Source organism: Sphaerodactylus townsendi, linkage group LG01 (assembly GCF_021028975.2).
Source record: "Sphaerodactylus townsendi isolate TG3544 linkage group LG01, MPM_Stown_v2.3, whole genome shotgun sequence".
In the NCBI taxonomy this organism is placed as follows: Eukaryota; Metazoa; Chordata; class Lepidosauria; order Squamata; family Sphaerodactylidae; genus Sphaerodactylus; species Sphaerodactylus townsendi.
Genome location: NC_059425.1, coordinates 47,729,577 through 47,754,571, shown reverse-complemented (window position 1 = coordinate 47,754,571; position 24,995 = coordinate 47,729,577). Strand labels below are relative to the sequence as shown.

Here is a 24,995-nt window from a genome sequence, read left to right as displayed (position 1 = left end):
GCTATGTTTTGTGTGTGAAGCGGGCCCACACCTGCTGGAGCTGGGATCTGGAAATGCGGAGGACAGAAGGCATGAGTCTGTGGTTTCCTGCTGTGAGGGGCATGTGCCTGCGGTGGGGCATGCGCACGGGGCTGCTCTCCGCCGAACGGCTGCGCTGTATGAAAGTGCCGCCGAGGTGAGGGTACTGTTCTGTCTCCAGGGTTGAGGAGGAGAAAACGGAGGACGCCAGTCTTCTCAGGGGGCTGTACCTCGGGAGGGAGTGCTGAGAATGCCTGTCCTCCTCCAACTGAAAAAGACCAAGAAGAGTGGAGGAAAAGGTGTCAGGCAAAGACTTGACTCGCTCCTGGTTTGTGCTGTGCATGCTGCAGAAATCTTCACTGGCGGGGAGCAAACACTTGCTTTATGGGGAATTAATATGGCCTCTGGGTTCACCCCTTACTAGGCTAACACATGTTACTGGGGAAAGCCTTTTAGGGGCAAATGGCACAACAGTATCCTATAACAAGTGAGAGGCCTGTTCTTTCTCCAAAGCAAGGTGCCATGGTCCTCCACTTTTTCCCCAAATGTGGCCACTTTCCTCACTCTCACCCATGGGTTACTGAGTGTTGAGGTTCCACTGGACATTTTACTTGACTGCATTTGATAGAGCAAAGGCTGTGAGTTAAAATTAAGTATTAGAAATAACTAAACTATGCCTCAGCCAAAGGAAAAAATGTAGTCATGGTGGTGCGGCAGGAAATGACAGTGGCATCTTTCCGCCATTCAAAGTCCCAACTCTCTGGTAGGATTTTAAAAGTTATTTTAAGCGCCACTTGTGCCGCTTGGGTCAGAACCTTCATTCTGTGCAGCACTAAGCTTGTTACCTTGATAAAAGAGCCTTTTAGTGCTTCTAAAGACTATTAGTAGAACTTGCCTGTTGTGCCCACCAGTCTGAATAATTCAGAATGGTGGGCACAACAATAAGTCTAATAGTCTTAAACTAAAGCTCTTTATCAAATAACTAAACAATGCTCTGGATGACTGTATACGTATTTTCATCACCTGAAACTTGCCTGTTGTTGCCCACCAGTTCTGAATAATTCAGATGGTGGGCACAGCTGAAATATGGTCTTAAACTTAAAGAATTTCTTTCTCAAAATGGCGCTTTAGTCTGCAAACTGAATTCTGATAAAGTAACTCACTAAATCCTATCAATACTGAAGGGGACTAAGGAGCACGAGGCACTTGGACGCGCAATAAAGTATTCCACTGCAAGAAGGTCCAGAAGGTAGCTGTGGATTCATTCAGCTTTGAGTACTTTCTTTTAGTGAGACAAGGTATAATAGTGGAATCTTGCCTTAGAAAGATTCAGTCTTCAAGTGAATCAATATGCTATTCCAAGCTAAAAGGAAGCCGCCACCACCCCCACCTCTTGAGCTGCAGCGCTTCATTTGACTGCCAAATGGCTGCCACTGCAAGTTTTACAATTACACAGCAGCAGGCACATCGTAGGTCAGAGACATCCCATCTAGCATAAAGACACACTTAACCTCTGAACTGTTATAAGTTTCACTGGGATCTTGAGAGGGCAGACATAGACAGACTTCAGTGAAAGCAAAGTGAGTTGGTGTCAACCCTGCAGGGACCAGCATATGATACTGTTCTTCACATACTAGTAGCTTGATCTTCCCTGGCTTTCTTCCTTCCCCAAAAGCACAAGCATCAAAGTCCACTATTTAGAAATCCTTGATGTTCACAACAGTATGCCATTGAAATTATAGAAGGCTTACTCTTCCCTGTCCCCTACCATGAATTGTCCAAATCAATTAATTTAAGGACACAACAGAAAATTCAGGGGAAAGGATTCACCCCTCTAGCAACTATGACACTACATTGCTTAAAATTAGTGTACAACTGTAACATTAACTTTTTCATAGAATAATAGGACATCACTGGTGACAGAGATAAGTTCACTGGAGAAAACAGCCATTTTGGAAGGTGGACTCTATGGCATAATACCCCATTGAAGTTCTTCCCCTTCTCAAACTCCACCCAACTCGGGCTCCACCTCCAAAATCTCCAGATACTTCCCAACCTAGAGCTCATAATCCTAAGCATGATGATTATTGATGTGGGACAAGGACTCCTCTGCAGCGGCACCAAGACTGTGGAGCTCCCTCATTAGGAGAGTTCACTTCAACGTTTTCCTATTAGCATTTAGGTATCAAGCCATGAGACTTCTGTTCCAGAGAGCCCATGTATGCTCTGATGGCTAAAAAGTGCAATACTGCCCGTGTCATTTAGTTTATTTCATTTATATCCCACCTTTCTGCCCAGAAGGGACTCAAAGCAGCGTACATTGCCCTCCTCTCTTCAATTTATCTTTATAGCAACTCTTTCAGGTGGGTTACAATGAGACAGTGTGACAGGCCCAAGATCATGAAGAAAGTTTTCATGGCACACTGAAGATTCAAACCTAGGTCTCACTGATCCTGGTTAGACATTCTACTCACTACAGTGCACTACCTTAAATCGAGACATTGTTTTGTTTAGTTAGCTATCTTTGTCTCACTGGTTTGTTTTAATTTATGGTGTGGTATTTTACAAAAACATTTACCTGCCTGTGTGTTCATAAGTCAAAAGTGCAACAAATATTTAAATAAATAAAATATATTACAATCTTGTCCTCAGCTGAGGCAAGCGAAAGATATGAAAAAAAGTTTTGAGCATTTGAGTCTAATAGCTTCTAAAGTGCAATGACTGCAGAAAACTAATCTATTTGACAACCAATTTGCTCAAAAGACCAGTTGAATATACTAGTCAAATACCCCAGTACCTGTCTTGCGGCAGCCACTGACAGAATCCATGGTTGGAGAAATCAAAGCTCCTCACTCGTCTAGAAGCAAGATCCAAATCCTTGCCAACAGAAAATCTCTCAAAAGTTCTAGATGCCCCCTGCAATCTGTCCTAGTACCTTTCTATTGTTTCAGAAGAATTGGCTAAAAACTATGGTCGTTTCCCCACTTTAAAAAATAACATTGAGCCAAACCGCGCGCCTTTGAATCGGTGCCTTTGAGCGTGAGGTCTGACTCCCCACCATAGCTTGTCCCTGTAGTAAACCTCGTGGCAGCCGCGAGCTTCATGACATGCAGCATTCTCCACAACTGCGCGTTCAGTGGTCTTCAGCAGGGCGCTTCTCTGTTCCGATTGGCTGGAGCGCCGGTTTGTGGGAGGAAATTGGTTTTTTTAAAAACCCTGAAATCGTCAACAAAACGTCGACACGCACAGTCGTCATCGCAAATTGAAGCAATGCCTTTTTTCTTTTTAAAAAATGGTTTCTGATTGGCTGTCATGCTGCAGCGCGAAAATTTGCAGAACACGGAAGTGCCCGCTTTCCTTTCTCCTCCATTTCATGAGATGAATGTTCTGAATGAACAATGAAAATAAGCTGTGTCTGCGTGCGCTTGAAGCGACATGCAGACGAGTGATTTCCTGGTAAAAAAATGGTGGAAGGAAATGCTGTGTGCGCATCGCGCATGCCGCGCTGTGCCCTGATTGGTTCATGTCACCATGTGCAGTGGGAAATTCAAACCTGCAGTGACCCCCGACTTCCCCACTGCCTCGCTCTCCCCCGCGGTCGCCACAGGGTTTTCAGAAATGTTGCTCGACCATCCAGGGGGAGAAATGACGCGCGCTGAGGAGGACGGAGAGCGGCATAGTCGGGGCCGCTGCGTTGCTGCCGCTTAGGTAGTGGGGAATGCAGCAGGTCCCCAGTTTATTTGCCGCAACTACCACACAACAAAAAGTGAGTGGGGAAACGACCTATGCTTTCTGCTATTTAAACCCACAGGACTTACCCCTCAGGTAACAACTATGGGCCTTCCAGGTCACCTGTGGGAAGCAGAATGATGGACAAGGTTGACTCTTTGTCTCATCCAGCAGTGATCACTTTTTATTGCTTCTCTGAATAGCACCTCATCACTGTATATAATACTTTCTTCAATTATTATTACTTGAGGCACTTCTTTCAAGTTGTGTACTATCTTTACTAGTAGCCCTGGTTCTTCTTTGCTGTCTATTGACTTCTGATTCTAAACTGCACTGAACAGTGGCATACGGCCCTAGGGACATGGGGTACCCCATGTTCCTGGGCGTATGCCTTTTGGTCACGTGGGGGACACCGGATGGCCTTCCACGTGACCAAACGGGCAGCCCCTCTTCCCTGCCTTCACGCCAGGCACAAGTTTCCCTCGCACCCAATTTCTAGGCAGTGCAGGGGAGCTGGGCAGCCCCTCCTCTCTGCCTAGAAGCTGGGCGCGAGTTTCCCCCGCGCCTGGCTTTCAGGTAGCGAAGAGGGGCTGGAGCCCAACTCGTGAGTAAGTGGGGCTTACTTTACGAGCAAGCCACGCTTACTCATGAGTAAGCAGGGCTCCGCGTGAGTGGGGGCACCCATAGGGGTTTTTGTCTCCAGGCACCATTTGGCCTCTGGCACTGAACATTCCTTAAAAATATACCTTATTGGAAACATAACAGCCTTTGACAGTTAATAAGAAAAATATGAGACCTTTCCAGGTTCATCAAACAATTCCTCATTGAATTAATGCAACTATAAGAGCTTTGGCATAGGGACTGTAGTCTCAGTCAGCATCTGACTTTGTCCAGAATCTTAAATAAAATATGGTGTAGGTTCTAGACAACATCTTGTGGTGCCACCTACCACAACCACCAGTGGAACTGTCTTTATCTCTAATTTCATACTTTCAGGAGTGGAGACAAAAGAGCCTTCTTCTGTTCAGGCAACGTTGTTGTAAAAGTTTTAATGTTCTCATGGGGATGGGGCGGGAATGAACCCTCAGAGGGTAGAAGCAATGCCAGACTCAGTTGGAAGCGAGTGAGGAGGGGAAAATTGAGTCAGAAAAATTGAGATAATAGGACTAGATCACCTAGGAGCTTGCAGACATGCTACCTGCTGAACTTTCCCCCCATAGTTCTGTTCATTTCTGTAAAGCTGTCTGGTACCCTTCCCTGTAGGGTTGCCACCTTCCAGATGGGCCTCGACTTCTCCCAGAATTACAACAGATCTCCAGGTTAGAAGGATCAGCTTTTGTTGAGGAAATGGCAGCTTTGGAGAGCAAACTCGTGGTATGCCACAGTATGACCAGGAGAAATTGAAGTGAAGAAATGATAAGGAACCCCTGCTGACCTCCTTCCCTTCTCCAACCTCTCCTCTCTTCAGACACTGCCCCTAGATTTTCCAAAGCTGGAGCTGGCAGCCCTACCCCTGAGGCACTTCTGCCCCACTTACAGTTCAACACTACAGTGCCAGCTTCCTGCATGGCTGAATTTATCATCAGGACACAACAAGGATAAATAACAATCACTCAACCTCCAGTTTTAATCTATTAAAGTGTCACCTACTTAGTCAGGCTAATATGATGACAAACACTTGCATATGGTGTGAAGAAATTCCCCCCTTCCTTTGAGGGTCAAAGGGAACATTTTAAACATTTTTTCTTTTCTCTGAGCAGACTGCCAGCCCTGCCCAGCCACCCTGTAGAGAGGCTGATACAGGTAGTGAGAGACAGTGGGATGGGTTAAGGTCCCCCCCCCCCTTCTCCAAGCAAGCATGACAGATTTGAAGGACTTAAAACTTGTTAGAAGGACATCAGGAAGACAATTCCTGGATCCAGCAGGAAGATTCCTTGACTCAGACTGACCAGGTCAAGGGGGCAGGGACTGGGAACTGATAAAACTCTTGGGAGCAGAGAGCTCTTCTGGCTGAGACTGAGGAAGGAGACGGAGCTTGTACCTGGAGTTCTGGACATGGCAGCCATTTGAACCATTTGCTGTAATTCTTACGACAATCATCTCAAAGTTCATTTTGTAGATCGCTTGCCTATGGTCACTTCGCAAATTCAAGGAATGTGAAATCAAGGGGAATATAGGACTGGGGCAGAATCTCACATGGGATCTAAGGAATAGGAAGGACCATGCAATACTGGCAGGAAGCTGGGGAATGTGAGCCAGGCAGTAAGAGGGCGACAGGGTAGCTAAATCCAGAGCTGGGATACTGACAGTGCTGGTAGACCCATTCAGAACTGGGCAGAAAGGAAATACTGAAAAAGGTAGCAGAGTAACCTGGTAAACCTAAGAAAACAATGACTATTGAGCTGAAGAAAAGAAGCAATTCCTTCACTAAGTTGGCTTTTAGAAAACAAATAATTATTCCAGATGCCTTCAGACCACTGGGTGTCACTATGTTCTGCTTGCCAGGCAAGGTTGCCTAACACAGAAAACAATTCTACTGACTGACCTGAATCTAATTGCTTACTTTATGATATATATAAACTGACCTGAATCTAATTGCTTAACATTATATTTCACAGCAATATTTTACCACAGTTTATTCTACCTCAGAGTTCATTTAGACATTTGTATCCTTGCTTTACCCCCCCAGTGGGAACAATGTTACAACAGTGTTCACTCATACTCCGTTTTATCCTAACCACTACCACCCTGTGAAGTAGGTTAGGATGCAGGACTGAGAGAGTGTGTACTCCAAGGTTGCCCAGTGAGCTTCCTTGGAAGCAATGGTGTCTCTAGGAAGGACATAGGGGAGCGGGGGCTCGAGCCCCAGATGCCACTTTCGGGGGGGGGGCATTTTGGGATGCCCCTCTCAACTGTGCCCCAAAGCCAGCCTTTCCCAGCCGCAGCAGATTGGCTACTGGGCTCTGCCACCTCCTCCCCAAACTCGAGTCCTGGCCAGGACTCCAGAGCATACCAAGCCCAGACATGTGACCCGATCTGGCCCCTTGGCTGGCCCAAGTCACGCAGCAGCGACAGCCTTGTTTCCCACTTGCAGGTGGTGGGGTCAGGCCTCCCGTGGGGGGGAGTGGCTTAGAACCGCAAACATCCCAGAGCCGCCCAAGGGAGCAGGAACCTTGTGCCATCTCATGTAGCGGCAGTAGCAGCCTTGGGAGCCTTGGCACAGTGGAAGCAGGGCATTGAGAGGCAGTGCTGGGCTCTTGCTTAGCCTTTCCCAGTTGGCAATCTGGGTGCTGCAGCACCAGCAGGTGCGCCCCGTCCTCCTGGGCACTCTTTTTCCCACCCACCTCTGCACAGGCAGCACATTGAAGGCGGATGGGTTGCTGGTGCAAGCCAAGAGCAGGAGTCAGAGAAAGAGGCATGCAAGCCACACCAAGGCTGGGCAGAAGATCCCCTCCTCCACAATCAGTCCAGTCCCTGACAAGGTGAGAGGTGTTGAGGAAGCCTGGCCTATGGGGGTGAGTCCACCGCCATGCCAGGGTGATAGTTTCACTGCTTGCCCAGGGATGGATTAGTATAAATACGCCCCATGCCCCGGGCATGGATTAGTATAAATTTATTAGTATAAATAGTATAAATAGCAGATTCAGACCTGGGTCACCCTGATCATAGTCTGAGACTAATTAATATACCATACTCTGCTCAGAAATATAACTGGAGATCATACGTTAAGCTAAAATGTTTATTTAAACATCACAGAAAAACTCATTCTAAACTACAGACTGATTTGACCTTTGGGACTTATGGATCAGTACAAACTTCATCAGATCACTAACTCTGAGGCAGTGGAAAGTAATATAACTCATGTGGTTAGGATCCAGGGTAAGACTCAGCATTTTCCAACAGTGACATGATTTTGATCACAGCTGAATTTTACTACAAATCACACTAAGGTTGTCACAATAAATGCTTTTACCTTGGAGTAAGCCTCACAGTGTAAACATGCGTAGGACCAGGCTAGAAGTAATAAAAGCCTAAGAAGTATTGTGACTAGTCTCTTTCTTACACTATAACTCTGATTAACATAAAATGTTATTAGTAGAGAAAAGGAGACTATGCAGGTATCGATATAAATTCAGGACCAACTAACTATGGTGGTGCAAACCTGCTGAATCCCACCACTGGATAGTTCCACATGACCTGCTGCAAAAGATTAAGCATTTATACAGTCTCGGGATCTTAGTAATTTCCCTCTTAATTTCACAAGCTAACCCAGAGAAAAAACAACCATCTTTCCTTACACTAGAAGCTGTATGAGATAATACACATACTGCCTAGTTACTACCAATGGGGCTCTCACTGGGATGAATTCTCTCAAGCTCCATCTTTCCTAAAATCTACCCAGTGTAGAAAAAGCTTATTAAAGCAGCCTGTACTTCCAATAGTACCATTATGGGATTATGTGGATACTTCATAAAGGTAATGACACAGAAACTCCACCATACTTTTATGGCACTGAGGCAGTTATTTGCAACTGATTATCTGTGGGGCTTTTCTGCTTTTTTCCACAGCTAGTCTTCCAGTACAGTATCTCTGAACTAACTTGGAAGTAACTCTGAACTAACCTAGATCCTGCACTGATTTTAATCAAATTTGCAGATGACACCAAATTAGAAGGGGTAGCTAATACCCCAGAGGACAGGGTCCGAATTCAAAATGGCCTCAAATTCAAAATGGACAGGGTCAGAATTCAAGAGGTAAATGTAAGATACTACACTTAGGTAGAAAAAAATGAAATGCACGGATATAGGATGGGTGACACTTGGATTGACAACAGTACATTTGAAAGGGATCTAGGAGTAGATCAGAAACTGAACATGAGTCAGAAGTGTGATGCGGCAGCCAAGAAAGCCAATGCAGTTCTGGGCTGCATCAATAGGAGCATAGTGTCTAGATTGAGGGACATAATAGTATCACTTTATTCTGCATTGGTCACATCTCACCTGGATTACTGTGCCCAGTTCTGGGCATCACAATTCAAGAAAGGTATTGATAAACTGGAATGGGTCCAGAGAAGGGTGATCAAAATGGTTAAAGGTCAAGATTCCATGCCCTTTGAGGAGCGGCTTAGGGAGCTGGGGATGTTTAGTGTGGAGAAGAGAAGGTTAAGGGGTGACATAATAGCCCATGTTTAATTATCTGAAGGGATGTCATGGTGAAAGTTTATTTTTTGGTGCTCCAGAAACAAGGAAAAGGAGTAATGGGTTCAAGGTACAGGAAAAGAGATTTCACCTAAACATTAAGAAGAACTTCCTGATGGTGAGGGCTGTCCAACAGTGGAATATGCTGTCTCAGAGTGTGGTGGAGTCTCCTTCTTTGGAGGTTTTTAAACAGAGGCTGGATGGCCATCTGTCGGAAGCACTTTGATTGTGTATTCCTGCATGGTAGGGGGTTGGACTTGATGGCCCTTGTGGTCTCTTCCAACTCCATGATTCTAGGTACTCATTGTCCCATAAACAGGAATGCTTACCAGCCATCATAGCATCCAGATGGAATATTATACAATCCTTGGTACTGATGCCTAAAAACTTCAGCTTCTGTGACATAAAGAGCAAGTTTCTAGCCCAAGTGATATCAACATATATCCAAAATATAGGTGACAAAAGCTGCCTCATGGTTCCCACTTCTATAGTACCCTATCATTTTTTTAAATTGCAAGGTACTTGCTAAATTTATAGGAGGGGTGTAATTAAAAAGGAAAAGCAGCACTGCCTGGCAGTTGTTTTAAATTAACCAGGCCATAGGGAGGGAAACCTGGCAACAAAACCACTCCTGATGCAATCCAGTGGTTACAGTCAGCAGAATCTGGTATCTCTCTCATGATAAATCTATAGACCCCATTTCCTTTTTACAGATGTGCTTTCATTGATAAGAAAAAAAGTTTAAAGATTCACACTCAAACTCTTTTGTTGTTGGAATAATCAGCCATGGCAGCTGGAGCGTTCATTAATCAGGTTCACAGAAAGTAGGTTCCTATTCCAGATATCATATTATGTTTTTTCTGAGCGTGTGCGTGTGCATTTGTGCATGCACCCAGGATGAAAAAAATCTTGTTAAAATCTAGCCTTCCACTTGGCTTTTAGTTGCCTTTGACTGGCTTCCTTTGTTCTCCAGCATAATAATGCCTCCCCTTTGTGTCAGTGGCAAAACGTAGCTCTTCTTTTCTCAGTCCTCACACATTCATGTTTTCATCTATATATTAAGAACTGCTTTTGTAATTTCCCAGAACATTAAAGAAACCTCATTATCCAGAGATGAGGACCTGTCTCTTGACTGGCAGCTGCTCCAGGAAGGAGATGAGACCAACATCTTGTGAAGGAAGGAGAGCTCATTCCTGGCAGCACAGAACAGGGGTTGATGGAACTATGAAGAGCTGGATATTAGAAATCCTCTCCCCTTCCAAGCTGGGGCACACAGAGGTGTTGGGGCAGGATTGCTCTCACAACAGAGAAAGCAGGCTTAGGGCCACTAGAACTTATGTAGCACAATATTGATTCGTTTTGCAGAGCTGTCTTTAATTCTCTAAAACTCAGCTGTGAATCTTAATAGGTGCTGTGAGTTATCAAATACAGATCATTCAACCAAACCACCAAGAAACAGGAACATATGCATATTTGACAGGCCTGGCAAGGAACTGAGTCACTTAAATTTACATTAGGAATGTAACAGGGAATCATTCACAGTTCTCTTTTATATCTGATAGGTAACATTCCCCTATACAGTTTGCACTTAATAGCACTTAGAACACTCCAAAGGCTTCACATAAATTATTTAAGTAATGACCCTTTAGTCTATTTGAAGGAAGATGTTTTAGGAAGTTGTTTTTTTTAAAAAAAATTATTCTGTAAACAATCTGAATGGCAGCCATATTTAACCATTAGGAAAAATATGGATTGTTATTTTGACTAACAAGATAGCCTAACAAAACATGGCAGCACACTCACTCGTCCTCTAGTTTAAATGCATCATCTAAGCTGACTGTGGACCACAGTAAAAATAGTTCCCCATCAATAGCTTTTGTACCTGTGTAGCAGGGCAAGAGGTACCCTGAGAACTCTTCAAGCAGCATATTTAACGTGTCACTCCTGACTCTAGTTCTGCAAAACAGCTGTATATGTGTTATGCAGAAAATACCACAGAAAGCCTTCTCACATCACCTCACTTTTTGTATTTCAGATGTCACTACAAATTATTTCCATTTATTTACTAAAACATTTATACCTCTCTTGCTCTTTCCTCTTGGTTCAAGGTGGCTTGTAATAATAGTTAATTATAATTTGCACACCCCCAACTAAAACCAACAATAAAATAACAAGCCCAAAATCCCTACCCTTTCCTTCCGTTAATGATACTGTTGAGATTAATAGTGAAGCAGGGTGGAAATACTAAGTGATCCAAGATTAAGTACTTTTTAAATTTCATTTCACTTGTAAACCAGCATAATCCATTTTCAGCAGTCCTAGCCCTTTCTTCACTAAAACTCCAGCAGAACCATGTGAGGGAAGTAGGCACAAGAAGGGCTGCTTTTCAGGCCTTCACTGGATTCTGAAATGTTATAAACAGGAAGTTCCCTCCTCTTATGGAAAATATCTCTGGAAATTGTTGTTTACTGAGTCCTTTGCATTTTTAGCAAAGCTTTTCACTCAAATTCACTGCCACTGTATTTTGTGATGGCCACCAGTTAGTTTGTTTTAAAGGGGCAGATTCACAGAGAATGAATCCTTTGCAGTACAATCCTAAAGAGAAGTTACTCATTCTTTTCAATAGGTTTAGACTGGAGTAATTCTGCATAGGATTGCATTGTTAGTCTATTTACCATGTAGACTAAATGAGTTCTTCATGTTCAAAGGCAGAAAATCCTCCGAAGACCAGTGCAGAGGGCAAAAACAGCGGAAAGGCTTTGGCCTCCATTCCCAATTTTGCAGGACTTGAAGCCAGGCAAACCTTGTCGGGTTCTTTAAGTTCATGAAGGCATGCTTGCAAAAAAATCCATTTCCTTGTAAGTACTACAGGTAGTGCTAAAATATATCTCTGCTTGCACAAATACTAAAATCACATACTGATGGAGAAAATATTTTTCAACAAATTCTACCACTTAACTAATGCAGTTCAGTTTTCCAGAAGTTTTGCTGTGGCCAGTTAAATTCCTCCTTGTCCACCTCACCCTAATTAATGGACAGCCAACTGAACAATAGAAACAGCAACATCACTGCTCCAAAAGGGTCATGAGAACCTACATCCAAGGTGGCAATTTGTGCAACATTCTTGGTGCTGGTTCTATAACTCTAGTACCAATAACAAACCTCTGGAATCTGGAGTCTCTTGAGAAGTACATTTGCATCCTTTGTATAATAGATTAAGGGGGGGGGGAGTGTCCTGGATAAGGTGATTGTTCTAAACTACACAAACACAACAGATGATAAATAACAAAATGGATGAGCAGTGTTTCCATTACACATCTTACCTGTCTCTCAGGACCAGTAGGCTCGGATTCACGTCTCCGCTGTCGGATAGCTGGTGCTGAATGTAAGGGGGACTGTGCAGGGCTTCCTGGTGGATGTTCATGTTTGCTGTCAGATACACCCTGACAATGCCCTTCATGTCTGTGGGAACTGTCCTCCTCAGCCACAGGCTGCATACCGCGGATTCTCCCATCGTGTATTTTTGGCCTGACTGCCAGTTCTGGTCCCAAACGCCTCCTCTCCTCGCCCTCTTCAATGGGCCTCAGTTCCTCAGGCTCTTCATCTGTTGTTCCAGATGTGCTTGGTTCAGCACCTGGGTGGAAGTCCTTCAGCTCTGTTTCTTTATCAATTATAACCCACTCTTTGCTGTCAAAGTCCTCCTCCTCAGCCAGAGGCACCGATCGGAAAGCGTTGCTAAGCGCTTCATGCTCCACAGAAGCAGACACATCCATTCTTCCACTTGCCTGCCTGTCTACCTGACCAGTATCAATGGACAGCATCTGTGCTGGCTGGGAAGAACACACGAGCCGAGAAGGAGAGCCAGGCAAATCCACTCGAGATCTGAAAATAAGAGGAAATGTCTTAGGAGCCAACTGTCCTTCAGCTCAAGACTTAAGACTGAGCTATTATTAAAATCTGATACCAATATTCGTTTTATATGCAGCAAAGGTGAGTGGTTCCTGTCTTTCAGATGGCAAATCCTTCTGAAGGCAACGGCCATAAGCCCCACCCGCAATACAATACTATCAACCACATCTTTGCATAACAAGTTCCACCCAAACACTTACTGATTGGTTCCCCACCCTGGGACATGGACAATATATACCCCAAACATTTCCTTCTCTCTGGACACTCTGCGTAACAGACTTCCGTCTGTGATACGCCTCTGAAGATGCCAGCCACAGATGCAAGTGAAACGTTAGGAACAAGATCCACCAGACCACGGCCACACAGCACAGAAAACCCACCAGAAATCAGTCCAAATTGTTAGTTGACAGAAAAAGTCTTGCAAAAGAAACCGCTACCTGGCTTCACAACATGTAGCACTCCTTGTTGCAAGACTTTTTCATGGTTGTGTTAAATGTGCTGTGTGTGGTCTGTGGCAAACTGATTTTTTTTAAAGGATTTCTATAAATGTTAATGATGTCCCAGGCTTATGTAATAAAATGTAATAAAATGAATAGAGCTAAAATTGCCTTTAAATAACAGAAAATGACTAAGCATTGTTAATTTAAACATGTTATATCTGTTTAAAATATTTATATGCTGTCCCTACACTAAAATGGACTCCCAAAGCAGGTTACCATAAGTTAAAAGACGTAAACAATAACACAGTCATTTTAAAAAGCCACTTGCTAACATACAGCCCTTAGATTCTCTTCTTATCAAGCTCATTACAGTTGCCAAATATAGCATTTCCCCCTCATCTTTCTTCATTTCAGTGCAAGTATATCAAATTCCATTTCAACTATGAACATGCTTCAGTTGTATACTTCTAAAATACGTCTAGCATGAAGCTACCAATAATATGGTAGACAATGACATAGCACTGCTTAAGGCAACAAAAGAGAAGGCAAGTCAAGGGCCAAGCAGAAGGGTCGTAGGCAGCATTATTGGTCAAAGAATATGAACTAGCAGCTGGCCCAAAATGCAGCAGTCGAGCTACTGTCATAGGTGGGGACTATATATCCTGGTGCTGAAAAATCTGTACTCGTTGCCAACTTCTTTCAGGGCACAATTAAAAGGGCTGGTTCTTACCTTTAAGGCCCTAAACAGCTTGAGACCAAGGTACCTGAATGACTATCTCCTGCCAGGTTGTCCTGCTTGCCAGTTAAGATATGCCTCACAAGTGCTGTTCTCTGTGCCCTCTCCAGAGGTGAGGTGGGTGGCAACCAGACATGGGTTTGTCAGGGTTGGCTCTCACCTGCAGAAGGCCCTTCCCCTCCAGGGTCATCTGGCACCTACACAACTCCTTTTTTAGATACCAGGCCTAAACCCAGGCTATAAATTAAAGAGGCTTTTTTTTAAAAAAAACACTTGAACATTATGGCCCTTGCCGCACGGGCCAAAAACAGCGCCCTAGGGATGGCAAAAATGCTGTCCCTAGGGAGCTGTTTGCATAGGGGGCGCAGCAGCGCCGCCCTCGCTCCCCCCCAGCGGCGCAAAGCCGCTGTTTCCCAACCTCGCTCCCCGAGCGAGGTTTTCCAGAAACAGCGGCTTCCAACCGCTGCCGTACGAACAGCAGCAGCTGGAAGGCGCCATGTCCCCCGCACCATCCCTGAAAGCTTACCTCGCCTCCTGGCTTCCGGCTCGTCGCAGAGGCCAGGGGACACGCCCCCCTGGCCTGCGACCCTAGAGCCGTCGCTCCAGCCTGTGGGGGCATGTTCACTGGCCTCTGCGATGAGCCGGAGGCCAGGGGATGAGGTAAGCTTTCAGGGACGGCGCAGCCTGTGCGAAGGCTGCACTGCTGCCTGCCGCCCTCCTGGGACCATCCATGTGAATGGTTCCAGGGGGGTGCGTTGGCGTCTTTTACACAGATGCACCCCTGCACCGTTGCGGTGCGGAAAGGGCCTTAGCCTGAGAAATGTCTAAAATTGTTATTTTATGGCCTGTATCTGTTTTTGAATAGTGTGTTTTAATAACTTTGACAATGTTTTATATTTTTATTATGTTTTAATTTACAAGCTTTGGGAATATATTCTTGGAGAGACAAGATTCAGAAATTATGTGATTTCTAGAACTCTCAAACATCAGAAAACTCCAACAATTGTTAAAGCAGCCTACTCCTTGTGGTTGACTGGATGACACTACAAACCCAGGGAAATAATCTTCAGCATGTACAAAGATGTTGTGTGAAGCAAAGATGTGATCAATAGGAAAACTCTAGGCATCCTAACAAGAATGCAAGTGGGATGCAAAAAATCTAAACTGGCTCCTGGAAATGGGAATTAATTATTTTTCACCTGTATACCTACTATTTACTTTTACTTACACTTACTTAAAAGTTTTGAACTTTAAACAGCCACAACAAAAAAGCTTAGACACCATCAAACAAACCTCCGTTCGTACTGATCCGCTTTGCCATCGGCAGTTGAGAGGCGTTCTGACTCAGGGCTGTTCACTCGACGATATCTCAGGGAGCGTCCTTGAGTGGTGGGGGAGTCTGGTGGGGCTCTGACAGGGGAGCTGGGGCACACACCGCTTTTCTGATCTTCGTCCGCCAAACATTGTGTCTGTGAAAGAGAGAAAACCCAAAGAAAAATCCATGAATCCAGCTGGGGGCGGGGTGATGCTCCAGACAGCACAGCATAGGCAACCACCTGGAAGCTATTTACCCAATCTCTCATTCATCCTCAGTGGGCAGACTGTACCCAGGATGATATAGTCATGATTATATGTCTTGGCCAGCCTTGCTTAACACAAAGAACCACCAAAGTCACAATCCAATAGATTATGTGCATGAGGCCAAGGAGATATTCACACACATGACCCTGACTTTTAGAAGGTTCATCATGTCTACTCAGACTGGCTACAGCCCTCTTGGGACCAGACCGAGGTTCTTCAAATCACCTGCTGACAGATCTTTCCACTAAAGATGAGGGATTGAACTTGGGACCTTCTGCATAAAAAGCAGAAGCTCTTTTACTGAGCCACAACCCCTACTCACACTTCCATAAACACAGCATGAACACCACAGGCCTTCCAACAATGATAATCCATGCTTTCTGAAATGTAGCAAGCACCACTGTCTTTGCTGGAAGATTCTGAATTAGAGCAAAAAACTGGCATGACACACTGCAGCAATGCAGAATTCATGAAAGACCTAATTTCAGACTCTTATCATGTTTTTTGGGTCACTTGCATGGCAATAATCCTCTACAACACATGTATAGACAAACATAAAATTTTGCCAAAGCAGGAGGGATGCCTCTTCAAACCCACAAATGTGTCACTCGCTTTGTTAGAAATTCTACAACTATTATTGTTGTCATTACTAATTGTGAAGATTCTCCCAGGGTTAAAATCGGGAAGAGAGTAGGGGGGAGAACAAGACACATCCCATAAGATCAAAAGATTTACTTTGCTGATGCTGATCCTGAGTTTGTTGCGGTTCACATCTGTCTCTTCCCAAACCTCCCCTTCATTGAAGGCAATGTTTGGAGCTTGGCCTAGGGTCTCTGATAGCCGGCCAGGCAAGATTGGAGGAGCATTCTCCTGGTCACTCAAGTGCTCTCCTTGCAAAACATCCTCTGTGTTCTCACGAAGTAAATCTCCAGGAACTGGAGTGACGTTAACAACACTGAAGGGGAGGCAATACACAAAATGTGAGATAAAAGCAGTGGCTATTGTACAGTTAGAGTTAAGCACTCCACCTCAAGTAGTGCCACAAAGCTCCCACCAAAAAGTAGCCAACATTATGGAAAATGCATCAACACAGAGAACACTTTGTAGTATAGTAGCTGTTTTGGACTGTGTTAGGATAAGTGAAACCTAGGTTCAAATCCCCACTCTGCCACAGAAACTTCCCGGGTGACCTTGACCCAGTCAGACACTCTCAGCTTTAATCCTGGCAAGTATTTGGATGGAAGACATCCAGGGAATATCAAGGACTTGACGTGGAGACAGACAATGGCAATCCACCTTTGAACATCTTGTCTAGAAAATCTTATGAAGTCACCATAAGTCAGCTAAAAGATAAGGAATCCATCAAGAGAACTGTGTCCTGGGAACACAACTGACCCTGATCTGTGACCCAAAAGGGAAACTTACTCACCATTCAAGTTTGGTAAAGTTCAAAAGCTACCTTTAAGAGGTTTCCAAAACCAGTAATAGACCATAACCTTTTACTTGGGAGTTGTGCCATACCAAAGAGATTCTCCTCATTCAGCCAAGGAAGGATTCTAATATGTTGCAGTAATAGATCTAATCAGTTTGGTCACTGATGGTACATAATCAACATTGAAGTTCAGAAACTGGGAACCTATTAACCTCCCAGATCAATCCTGTGGACCACCTCATGCCAGCAGCTGGCCTCCGGTACACTTGCGGAACCACTAGTGCATTTCCCAAAGGGTTCTGGCAGAGGCCAGGAGGCAGACAAAAGACCCTGGAGTAGGTTGCAACTGTACTGGTGTCCCCAGCAACGGGGTCACAACAAATAGAGTGGAATTACATGGTGGCAGCAACAAAGATCTGGATCTACACATGTTACAGCTGAGGAATGAAAAGGGGTAGGGCACAGGCTTCTCAAAGTCACAAGAGTCCATGACACAGGATCAGAGCAACAGGAAAAACAAACAGATGGGAAGAGGTCACAGCGATGCACTCACTGGTGGTGACCCCAAAGAGGTCTAAGATCTAAGTGGTCCAAAAGGCCCAATCCTTAGAAAAGGGATACAGACGAGGATAAAGGAAGTATTCCCAGTAGGGCGTGTCCAGCACTCACTGGGAAGGGGGCCTCTCCGCAGCTGTAAGAGATGCAGAAAGGACACTATACTGGAACAAGGGCTGGATTTGAACCAGAAATATCTGGGTTCACATTTCTGTTCAACCCAGAAATTCACTGGTGGTCCTGAGCAGCAAGAAGGGCAGGATATACATATAGCAAATTTGAGTTTATTATTTGTAGAAGAATATGGACTTGAGATGTCTGTTGCTGCCTTTCATTTCCATATTAGTTATGACAAGTCTTTTGCCAAATTTAGCTTCATATTGCTGCGCAGTTCTTGGGGGAGGGCATCTACCATTGCAGGATAAGTAGCAACGTGTCCAGAAGATGATATCACCTAAATTCCACTGAGGTGAACCTTTTTATGTAACTCCTGACCGAGACTACTCTGTGAACGCCTCAGCCTCTCCATTGGCCCTGACGGTTCAAAATCACATGAAGGCAGTCAACAACTTATACATTTAAATAATGAACAATCACAGAGGAACTGTGACAACATTTCTCCAGAGTGATCTGAGGAAGCATTTACAGGATTTGACTTTGGAGACATCCATGGATTCAAAATGGCAGCCACATATTTGAAGTTTAAATGTAAAATTTACAGGTATGAATTATCCATATGGCAAATCCAAACTACATTACCAAACTTTTTGTACTTGGAAAGGATCAGGTATACCTCTAAGTGCTGTATAAAAGTGTTCTTGATGAATAACTAATCTTTCCACTGATGCTCCTTGAATTCCACAACAAATTGACTGCATTATGGGCACGGATCTGTTACTCACCCAAACATTGCTGCGGTCTGCCTTGTATTCTGCTGAGGTGGCGTGGAGGTACTTGTAGACAGTAAAATATCAGTCCCAGCTTTTTCCCAGTCAAAAGCTTCATTCTCAGTAATCCCTCTTTCCTTCATGCTGTTTTCAAACACAGTCATAATGAGCTAAAAGGGGGGAAAATGTAATAATAAAGCTGAAATGTTCATTCACAACCAAAAATGACTTTTTAAAAGGAACTCACTCTTAAAGCATTTTTGGCTTTCATTCATTATTGGACAACATATAAGGTCAAGGCTAGTGGTCTTGTAACACTGTCACAGAATACTGCCAAACCAGGTGGCAGTCCTGATCTCTGAGTGCACTTGACAACTTCTGCTCTTGGTTCTGCTCTTGTGCACCCGGGTTATGCAGATAATGCTGCTTTCTGTTGTTCTCATCTGATGTCCAAATGGAATGGGGACAAGCAAGGCTCAAGCTACATAAGTGCAGTTCACATATACTGAATGAAATTTGCTTTTTTTTTGAAGAGCAATACTGTGTCCGACAAGACCCTGACCTAAGCAATTAAAAATCTTCTCTACTACAGACATGCAGCTGGAATAAATAGTGTGCCTCCAAATCTGGGCAGAATACAATATCTTGGCATAAATACAGCACTAAAAACAAGGAAAGTTATGACTCCAAGGAAATTCAGAGACTTCTTAAAATGCAAATGACATAACTAATGTGGTGCAGTGGTTAAGAGCAGCAAACTGTAATCTGTAGAACTGGGTATGATTCCCCTCTCTTACACATGAAGCCTGCTGGGTGACTTTGGGCCAGTCATAGTTCTTTCAGATCTCTCTCAGCCCCACCTACCTCACAAGGTGCCAGTTGTGGGGAAGAGAAGGGATTGTGATTATAAGCCATTTTGAGACCCCTTAAAATAGAGAAAAGCGGGGTATAAAAACCAACTCTTCTAGTCCCTCACATACCAGGCTTGATTGGTGTTTTACAAGGAACAAAAATAATGGATTTCTGTTTTACTTGTCTCTCAAGTTCTAACTGCACATTCCATCTAGTTCAGGGGTAGGGAACCTGCGGCTCTCCAGATGTTCAGGAACTACAATTCCCATTAGCCCCTACCAGCATGGCCAATTGGCCATGCTGACAGAGGCTGATGGGAATTGTAGTTCCTGAACATCTGGAGAGCCGCAGGTTCCCTACCCCTGATCTAGTTCAATGTTTTTAATAGATATTTTGTTTTTGTATCACACAGTTGCTGAGGTTGTAATCTGAAGCCAAAAAGCATGAAGAGAGGGGTTCCCTTTCTCCACTAAAAACTTCCCCTTCCCCAACACCCCTGTATTTATTTTCTGATAGGGAAAACATAAGTGAAAGCAGCAAAAAGTAGAAAAAGTGATTTTCAGTGGGAAAAAACAGTGCTGCGGCAAAGGATAAGAAGCCTGCCCAACGGCACTGCTTTCTGGCTACAAACCACAACTTCAGCAACAATTCAGAACAGAAATGAAAGACATCAATTGAAAGAATAATAAAACTACAGGTAAGGTTCTGTTTTCAGAAATTCTTCTTTTTTGGTGATCTAAGGTACACAATCAGACATTGCCACAATGACATGTCAACCTATAAGTAAAGACAGGACTTTACCTGATAATCTGGTTTAGTGAAATAATCCAGATTGGCAATGTGATCCAGGAAGAGATGGAATTCAGAAGGCATATGTTTCAGCAGCATTCGATGTTCGTATTTCTCTTTAATCATTCCAACTTGCTCCTGTAAAAAAGATACTTGATTCCAGTATCGTGCAGCACTAAACGTAATAGAGAATTAACAGCACAATCCTAAAGGAGGTCACGAATGGGCATAGGGAGCAGACTGACCCTTATACCAGCATATCTCAGAGATATGGCAACGTAAGGGTCGATTACATTGGTGGAGGTCCTCAGCACTGGTGCAGGGCACTGATGAAGCACCATGGTAGCTATGCACTGGTGCTTCTCGGGTGCCGAGAGGGGTTGTAGGCTGTTTAGGAGGCATGGTGGGGATAAGTCAGTTCCCTGAGCCCACTCAGCCCAGGAATGCCCCCCTTGAGAAATTAAAAGGTATGCTATTGACAATGAATGTACAGTCCATGGGCACCCATTAAAGGTATATTTCAAGGGTCCCCCCAGTGCAGCCACTCCCACAAGGCCTCAATCAGATCAGGAGGCCAACTAAGGGTGTGACCAATTGTCTTCCTTTCCTGGGGCAGACAAGCCCCCTCCCCAGGACCCAATCACAGTATTCCCAGCCCTACAAAAACCCCAACCAGGATGCTTCACAACTCAGCATGGGACACTGTCTCTCTGCTCCCTGTTGTCTGGACTTAGAGCAAGCAGCAAGGCACCTCAGTGGTGGAATAAATACAGAGAGTGCTCTTAGTGTTACTGGGTGAGCATTTTGCACAAACAGCTGGAAGGGAGAGAAAAATCCATAATCTGTGGCTGACCTGTCTCAGTTCTGAATCCTAACAGGTATTCCATTTCCTCAGCTAGCATCCAAAGGGGCAGCCAGATAACGACAGGTAAGCAGAGAGTGTTTCCCCAACCTCCTTCCTCACTCCCTTCCCTTGTGGTTGGGAGACACATATAACTGGGACTGGCAGGAGGTCCAGACCCTTCCCCCCACCCACGCAGGGCAACCTGTGGTACATGGGAATCAGCTGGAAAAGATGCAGGGGGATGGGCCCTTAGCTGTTGGCTCTGAATTGGACCAGCAGCCGAGGCAGCTGTTGGGCTCCTCCTTAGACAGGGCACGAGAGGGGGATGAGCCCCACCATGAGTCCCACTGAGTGCAGAGGGTAACCACACAATCCTTGGACTAATTCTCTTGCAGGAGCAGACTCTTGCAGAAGCATAGTTCAAGCAGGACCCCTCATGTCCTATTAGTGTTGACATGAGAACCAGAGAGGTGAGGGTGTTTAGGATGGCAACAGCCTTTTGCCAGGGAAGGGCTGCAGTATATGCAACAGAGTCCTGTCCTAGGACCTCTGCCAAGATCCATTCGAAGGATCGAGTGGAGAGAACCTGAGGCAGAGTAGGACTTTCTGGAAGTCAGGGATGGTGCAGGGCAAAAGGGAGAAAGTTGGCCCTCGAGAATTTGTCCAAGCTCCTCACACAGGGCTTAGATGACTGCCCTGTCCTGGCAGAAACAATCCAGGCAGGTGCTGTCTGACAGATGAAGGGTGCCAGTACATGCCTAGATCTGGTGAGCATGGCAGCTTTTTCATCCTCACAGCACCACCACAGAGAACTAGCAGCAGGTAGATATATCACATCGCCAGCTGAGGCTGGAGAGGCAGGAGGGGGCGGCATGCCAGAGCCAGCTGCCCAGGGTTTGTGGAGAGTGCTTTGTTCAAAACAGGCAAAGGTGCTGGGACCCATGTGGCCTAGGCACCCTCTGGGCCCCAACCCTCCCCACCACCTTTACCTACTACTGCTGCCCTGCGGATGGCTCCTTTATGTGGAAGGTCTGCTTCTGATGAGGAGTGTCCAGACAGAGCTGTCCACATTGAAGTGCTAGAATGAATCCTTTGGACCTGCTCAGAGATCTGTGCATGCCCTCATGTCCCAGGGTGTCCCTTATGAATGGACAATGGAGAACTATCCATCTAGAGCTGAGGCCATTCTGCAGGCAGCGATACCATCTATGGTAGTGGGTGGACACGGCAGTGAGGTGTTGTGCAGTTAGTGTCACAGGTTCTGCAGCCACCTGGCCCCTCTGTGGGGCCCCTCCCACTCCCCACTTCCCCTGGACTTGCTGACTCCTTCTTTCCCCTGCAGGCTACTCTCAGAGTGGGGATGCTGTCATGGGACTGTCTTCATAGGTGTCCAAGGCAGGCACCATGTCAGCCACTAGCCAGTGCCCAGGGATGAAGAGGACTCAACCAATGTGAAGCTCTCCTCTTGCACTTTCCTCCATGTGGGCAGTGACCAGGCTTGGGGTAGTGTGTGGGGGAGCTTGGACCCCTATACCACTGTCAGGTGTTCAGGGTTTTAGGACAGAACTTGGTCCCTTTAAAGCAGCGGGAGAGGTGCTGCTGACAGCCAGCTGGCATCCCTGGACACACACCGCTCCATCCCTAGGGTCTGAAGGGCACTTGGCTCAGCCCCCATGCCAGGCAAGCCATGATTGGAACTGGCTGCCCTGTCCACCAGAGTCTTGCTACCTCCCCACAACATCATCACGGAATTCCACAGCATGATTGCTGGAGACACTGACAATAGTGCACCCAAAGTTGGCCTTATAAACCCATTTTCCTGGCACAGTAGTTGTGCCATGGCTGGCCATGGAAGCACTGGCAGCCCTCAGGATTGCTCTGCCCAAGTGAGTTAGAAATAAGCAATTGTTGTTTAGTGTATTTCTACGCAATGAGGATCTTACTTTGCTTTTTTTGTTTCCTACCTTATCTTTGATCTTGCGCCATGGAAGCTGCCCAACCGCAAACTCCACCAACATGTAAAAAAGGGACCACAGGTCATCGTGTCGACCCATCTCCTGGAGAAAGTAAAAAAATCACAAAATCAAGATCTTACTAAAAAACCCACCCGATATGCCATAAATTAGCAACTACCACTTTTTTAAAAATCTACATTCAGTGTAGACAAGGTGTTCATACAACCTTAAGTTCTCAAGTAGCACTTTCCAAACATTCTAATCTTAGGGAACTCCAGCACAACAGTTGTGGATTTTCTTCACATGTCAGGACCACTAAACCTGCCTCGATCTCACCATCTAGGGTGCTGGCTGCACCCTATGTTGGCCTGCACCTATGCAGTTGAGTATATACCCCAGCATATGCCCAAACTCCGCTGTGGTTGCACTTTGTAAGGAAAGACTGGTAACGGTGGACATTAATAAAATGTCTAAATAGGAGCAGTGGTTAGCTTTCCTTTAGAGGTTCCTGAAACTTTTTGTGTATTATGTGGGCCATGCTTACTCATACAAGCCTTCCATATAACCAGATCTCACATTCAAATATAATTCTACATGTGTCATGTACAGTGAGAGCACTTGCATCCCAGCAAATTTAGCAATCCAAGCATGAACTGAAAAGATGCATTGCAAATCCAGAGCTGTTTTTCTGCTAACAACCAGTTTTGCTGAATCATCTGAACCCCAGATAACCCTGCCAATTTTGTCAAAACTCCTGTATTTCATATTCATAATCAATATGATGAAATCATAATACACGGCATGTCTTTTAGGGATGTTTGTTCCTCACTGTTAACCTTCTCACTGAGAAGTCCAATAAACCTCACAGGAAACTCAAGACTTAAACAGCAATGACTGTTCTACAGAAAAGTCTAGTGTACTCCATGCATGTGTGTGTTAAGTACCATCAACTCACTTCCAACATAGGGTGACTGTATGAAATCAACGACTTCCAAAATGTCCTATCATTAACAGCCTTGCTCATGTCTTCCAAACTGAAGACTGTGTCTTGACTAAGTCAATCCATCTCATGCTGGGTCTTCCTCTTTTCCTGCTGCCTTCAACTTTTTTTTAGCATTACTGTCTTTTTTGATTACTCTTGACTTCCCATAATGTGACCAAAATACAATAGCCTCAGTTTAGTCCTTTTAGCTTCTAGGGAGATTTTAGGCTTGATTTGATCTAGAACCCATTTATCTGCACAGTATCTGTATTTTTGCGGTCCACGGTTCCTGTAAAACTCTTCTCCAAACATTTCAAAGGAATCAATTTTCTTCCGGCCAGCTTTCACGCTTCATACAGGGTAATGGGGAATACTATAATATGAGTTTCCTTGATCTCAGTTGTCAGTAATACATCCCTGCATTTAAGTATCTTTTATAGTTCCTTAATGGCTGTCCTTTCCAATCTCAATCTTCTGATTTCTCAGCTGCAGTTTCCCTTCATGTTGATGATGGAGTCAGGAATAGAAAATCTTGAACAATTTCATTTTCTTCATTGTCAACCTTAAATTTGTGTAATTCCTCAGCAGACATTACTTCTGTCTTTTTGATATTCATCTGTAATCCTGCTTTGGGACTTTCTGCTTTCACATTTGTCACAGCCAATTTCCAATCTTCACTATTTTCTGCCAGTAATGTATCAACATCTGCATTTGTTAAATTGCTAATTTTCTTTCCACCAATTTTCACTTCACCCCCGTCCAAATCTAATCTGGCTTTCCTTATTATAGGATCTGCATACAGATTGAACAGATGGGAAGTTAAATACATCTTTGGTGAGATCCTTACTGGCAATTAATCCTTAGACAGTCACCCGAAATATCCAGGTTCCCTCGAGATCTCCTCACAGCCGAACCGTGGAACACAGATCAGTCCTGTTTCCGGTGCTCCTCCCCACCCCCCTTTATCACGGGATTTTCCTGGACCTGCTTGTATATGCACCTTTTTGAAAAAAACTCTCCAATGGGAGCTAATAGGAGATGGGGGATACACATTTGAGGGTCCATAACTTTGGTCCCCATGAACCAAA

At 44.8% G+C, this 24,995-nt stretch overlaps 1 protein-coding gene across 2 annotated transcripts in view; it reads right to left on the bottom strand.

The window, feature by feature from the left end:
• TTBK1 (tau tubulin kinase 1) overlaps positions 1–24,995 on the bottom strand; it is a 133,932-nt gene that overhangs the window by 36,522 nt on the left and 72,415 nt on the right. For both annotated transcript variants that reach the window (XM_048482559.1, XM_048482568.1), the window contains 6 exons: positions 22,935–23,027; positions 20,139–20,264; positions 18,501–18,655; positions 16,347–16,566; positions 15,324–15,499; positions 12,269–12,827 (listed from right to left, as the gene is read on the bottom strand). In XM_048482559.1, coding sequence (XP_048338516.1) covers positions 12,269–12,827; positions 15,324–15,499; positions 16,347–16,566; positions 18,501–18,655; positions 20,139–20,264; positions 22,935–23,027 — 1,329 coding nt within the window. The remainder of the gene's footprint in view (positions 1–12,268; positions 12,828–15,323; positions 15,500–16,346; positions 16,567–18,500; positions 18,656–20,138; positions 20,265–22,934; positions 23,028–24,995) is intronic.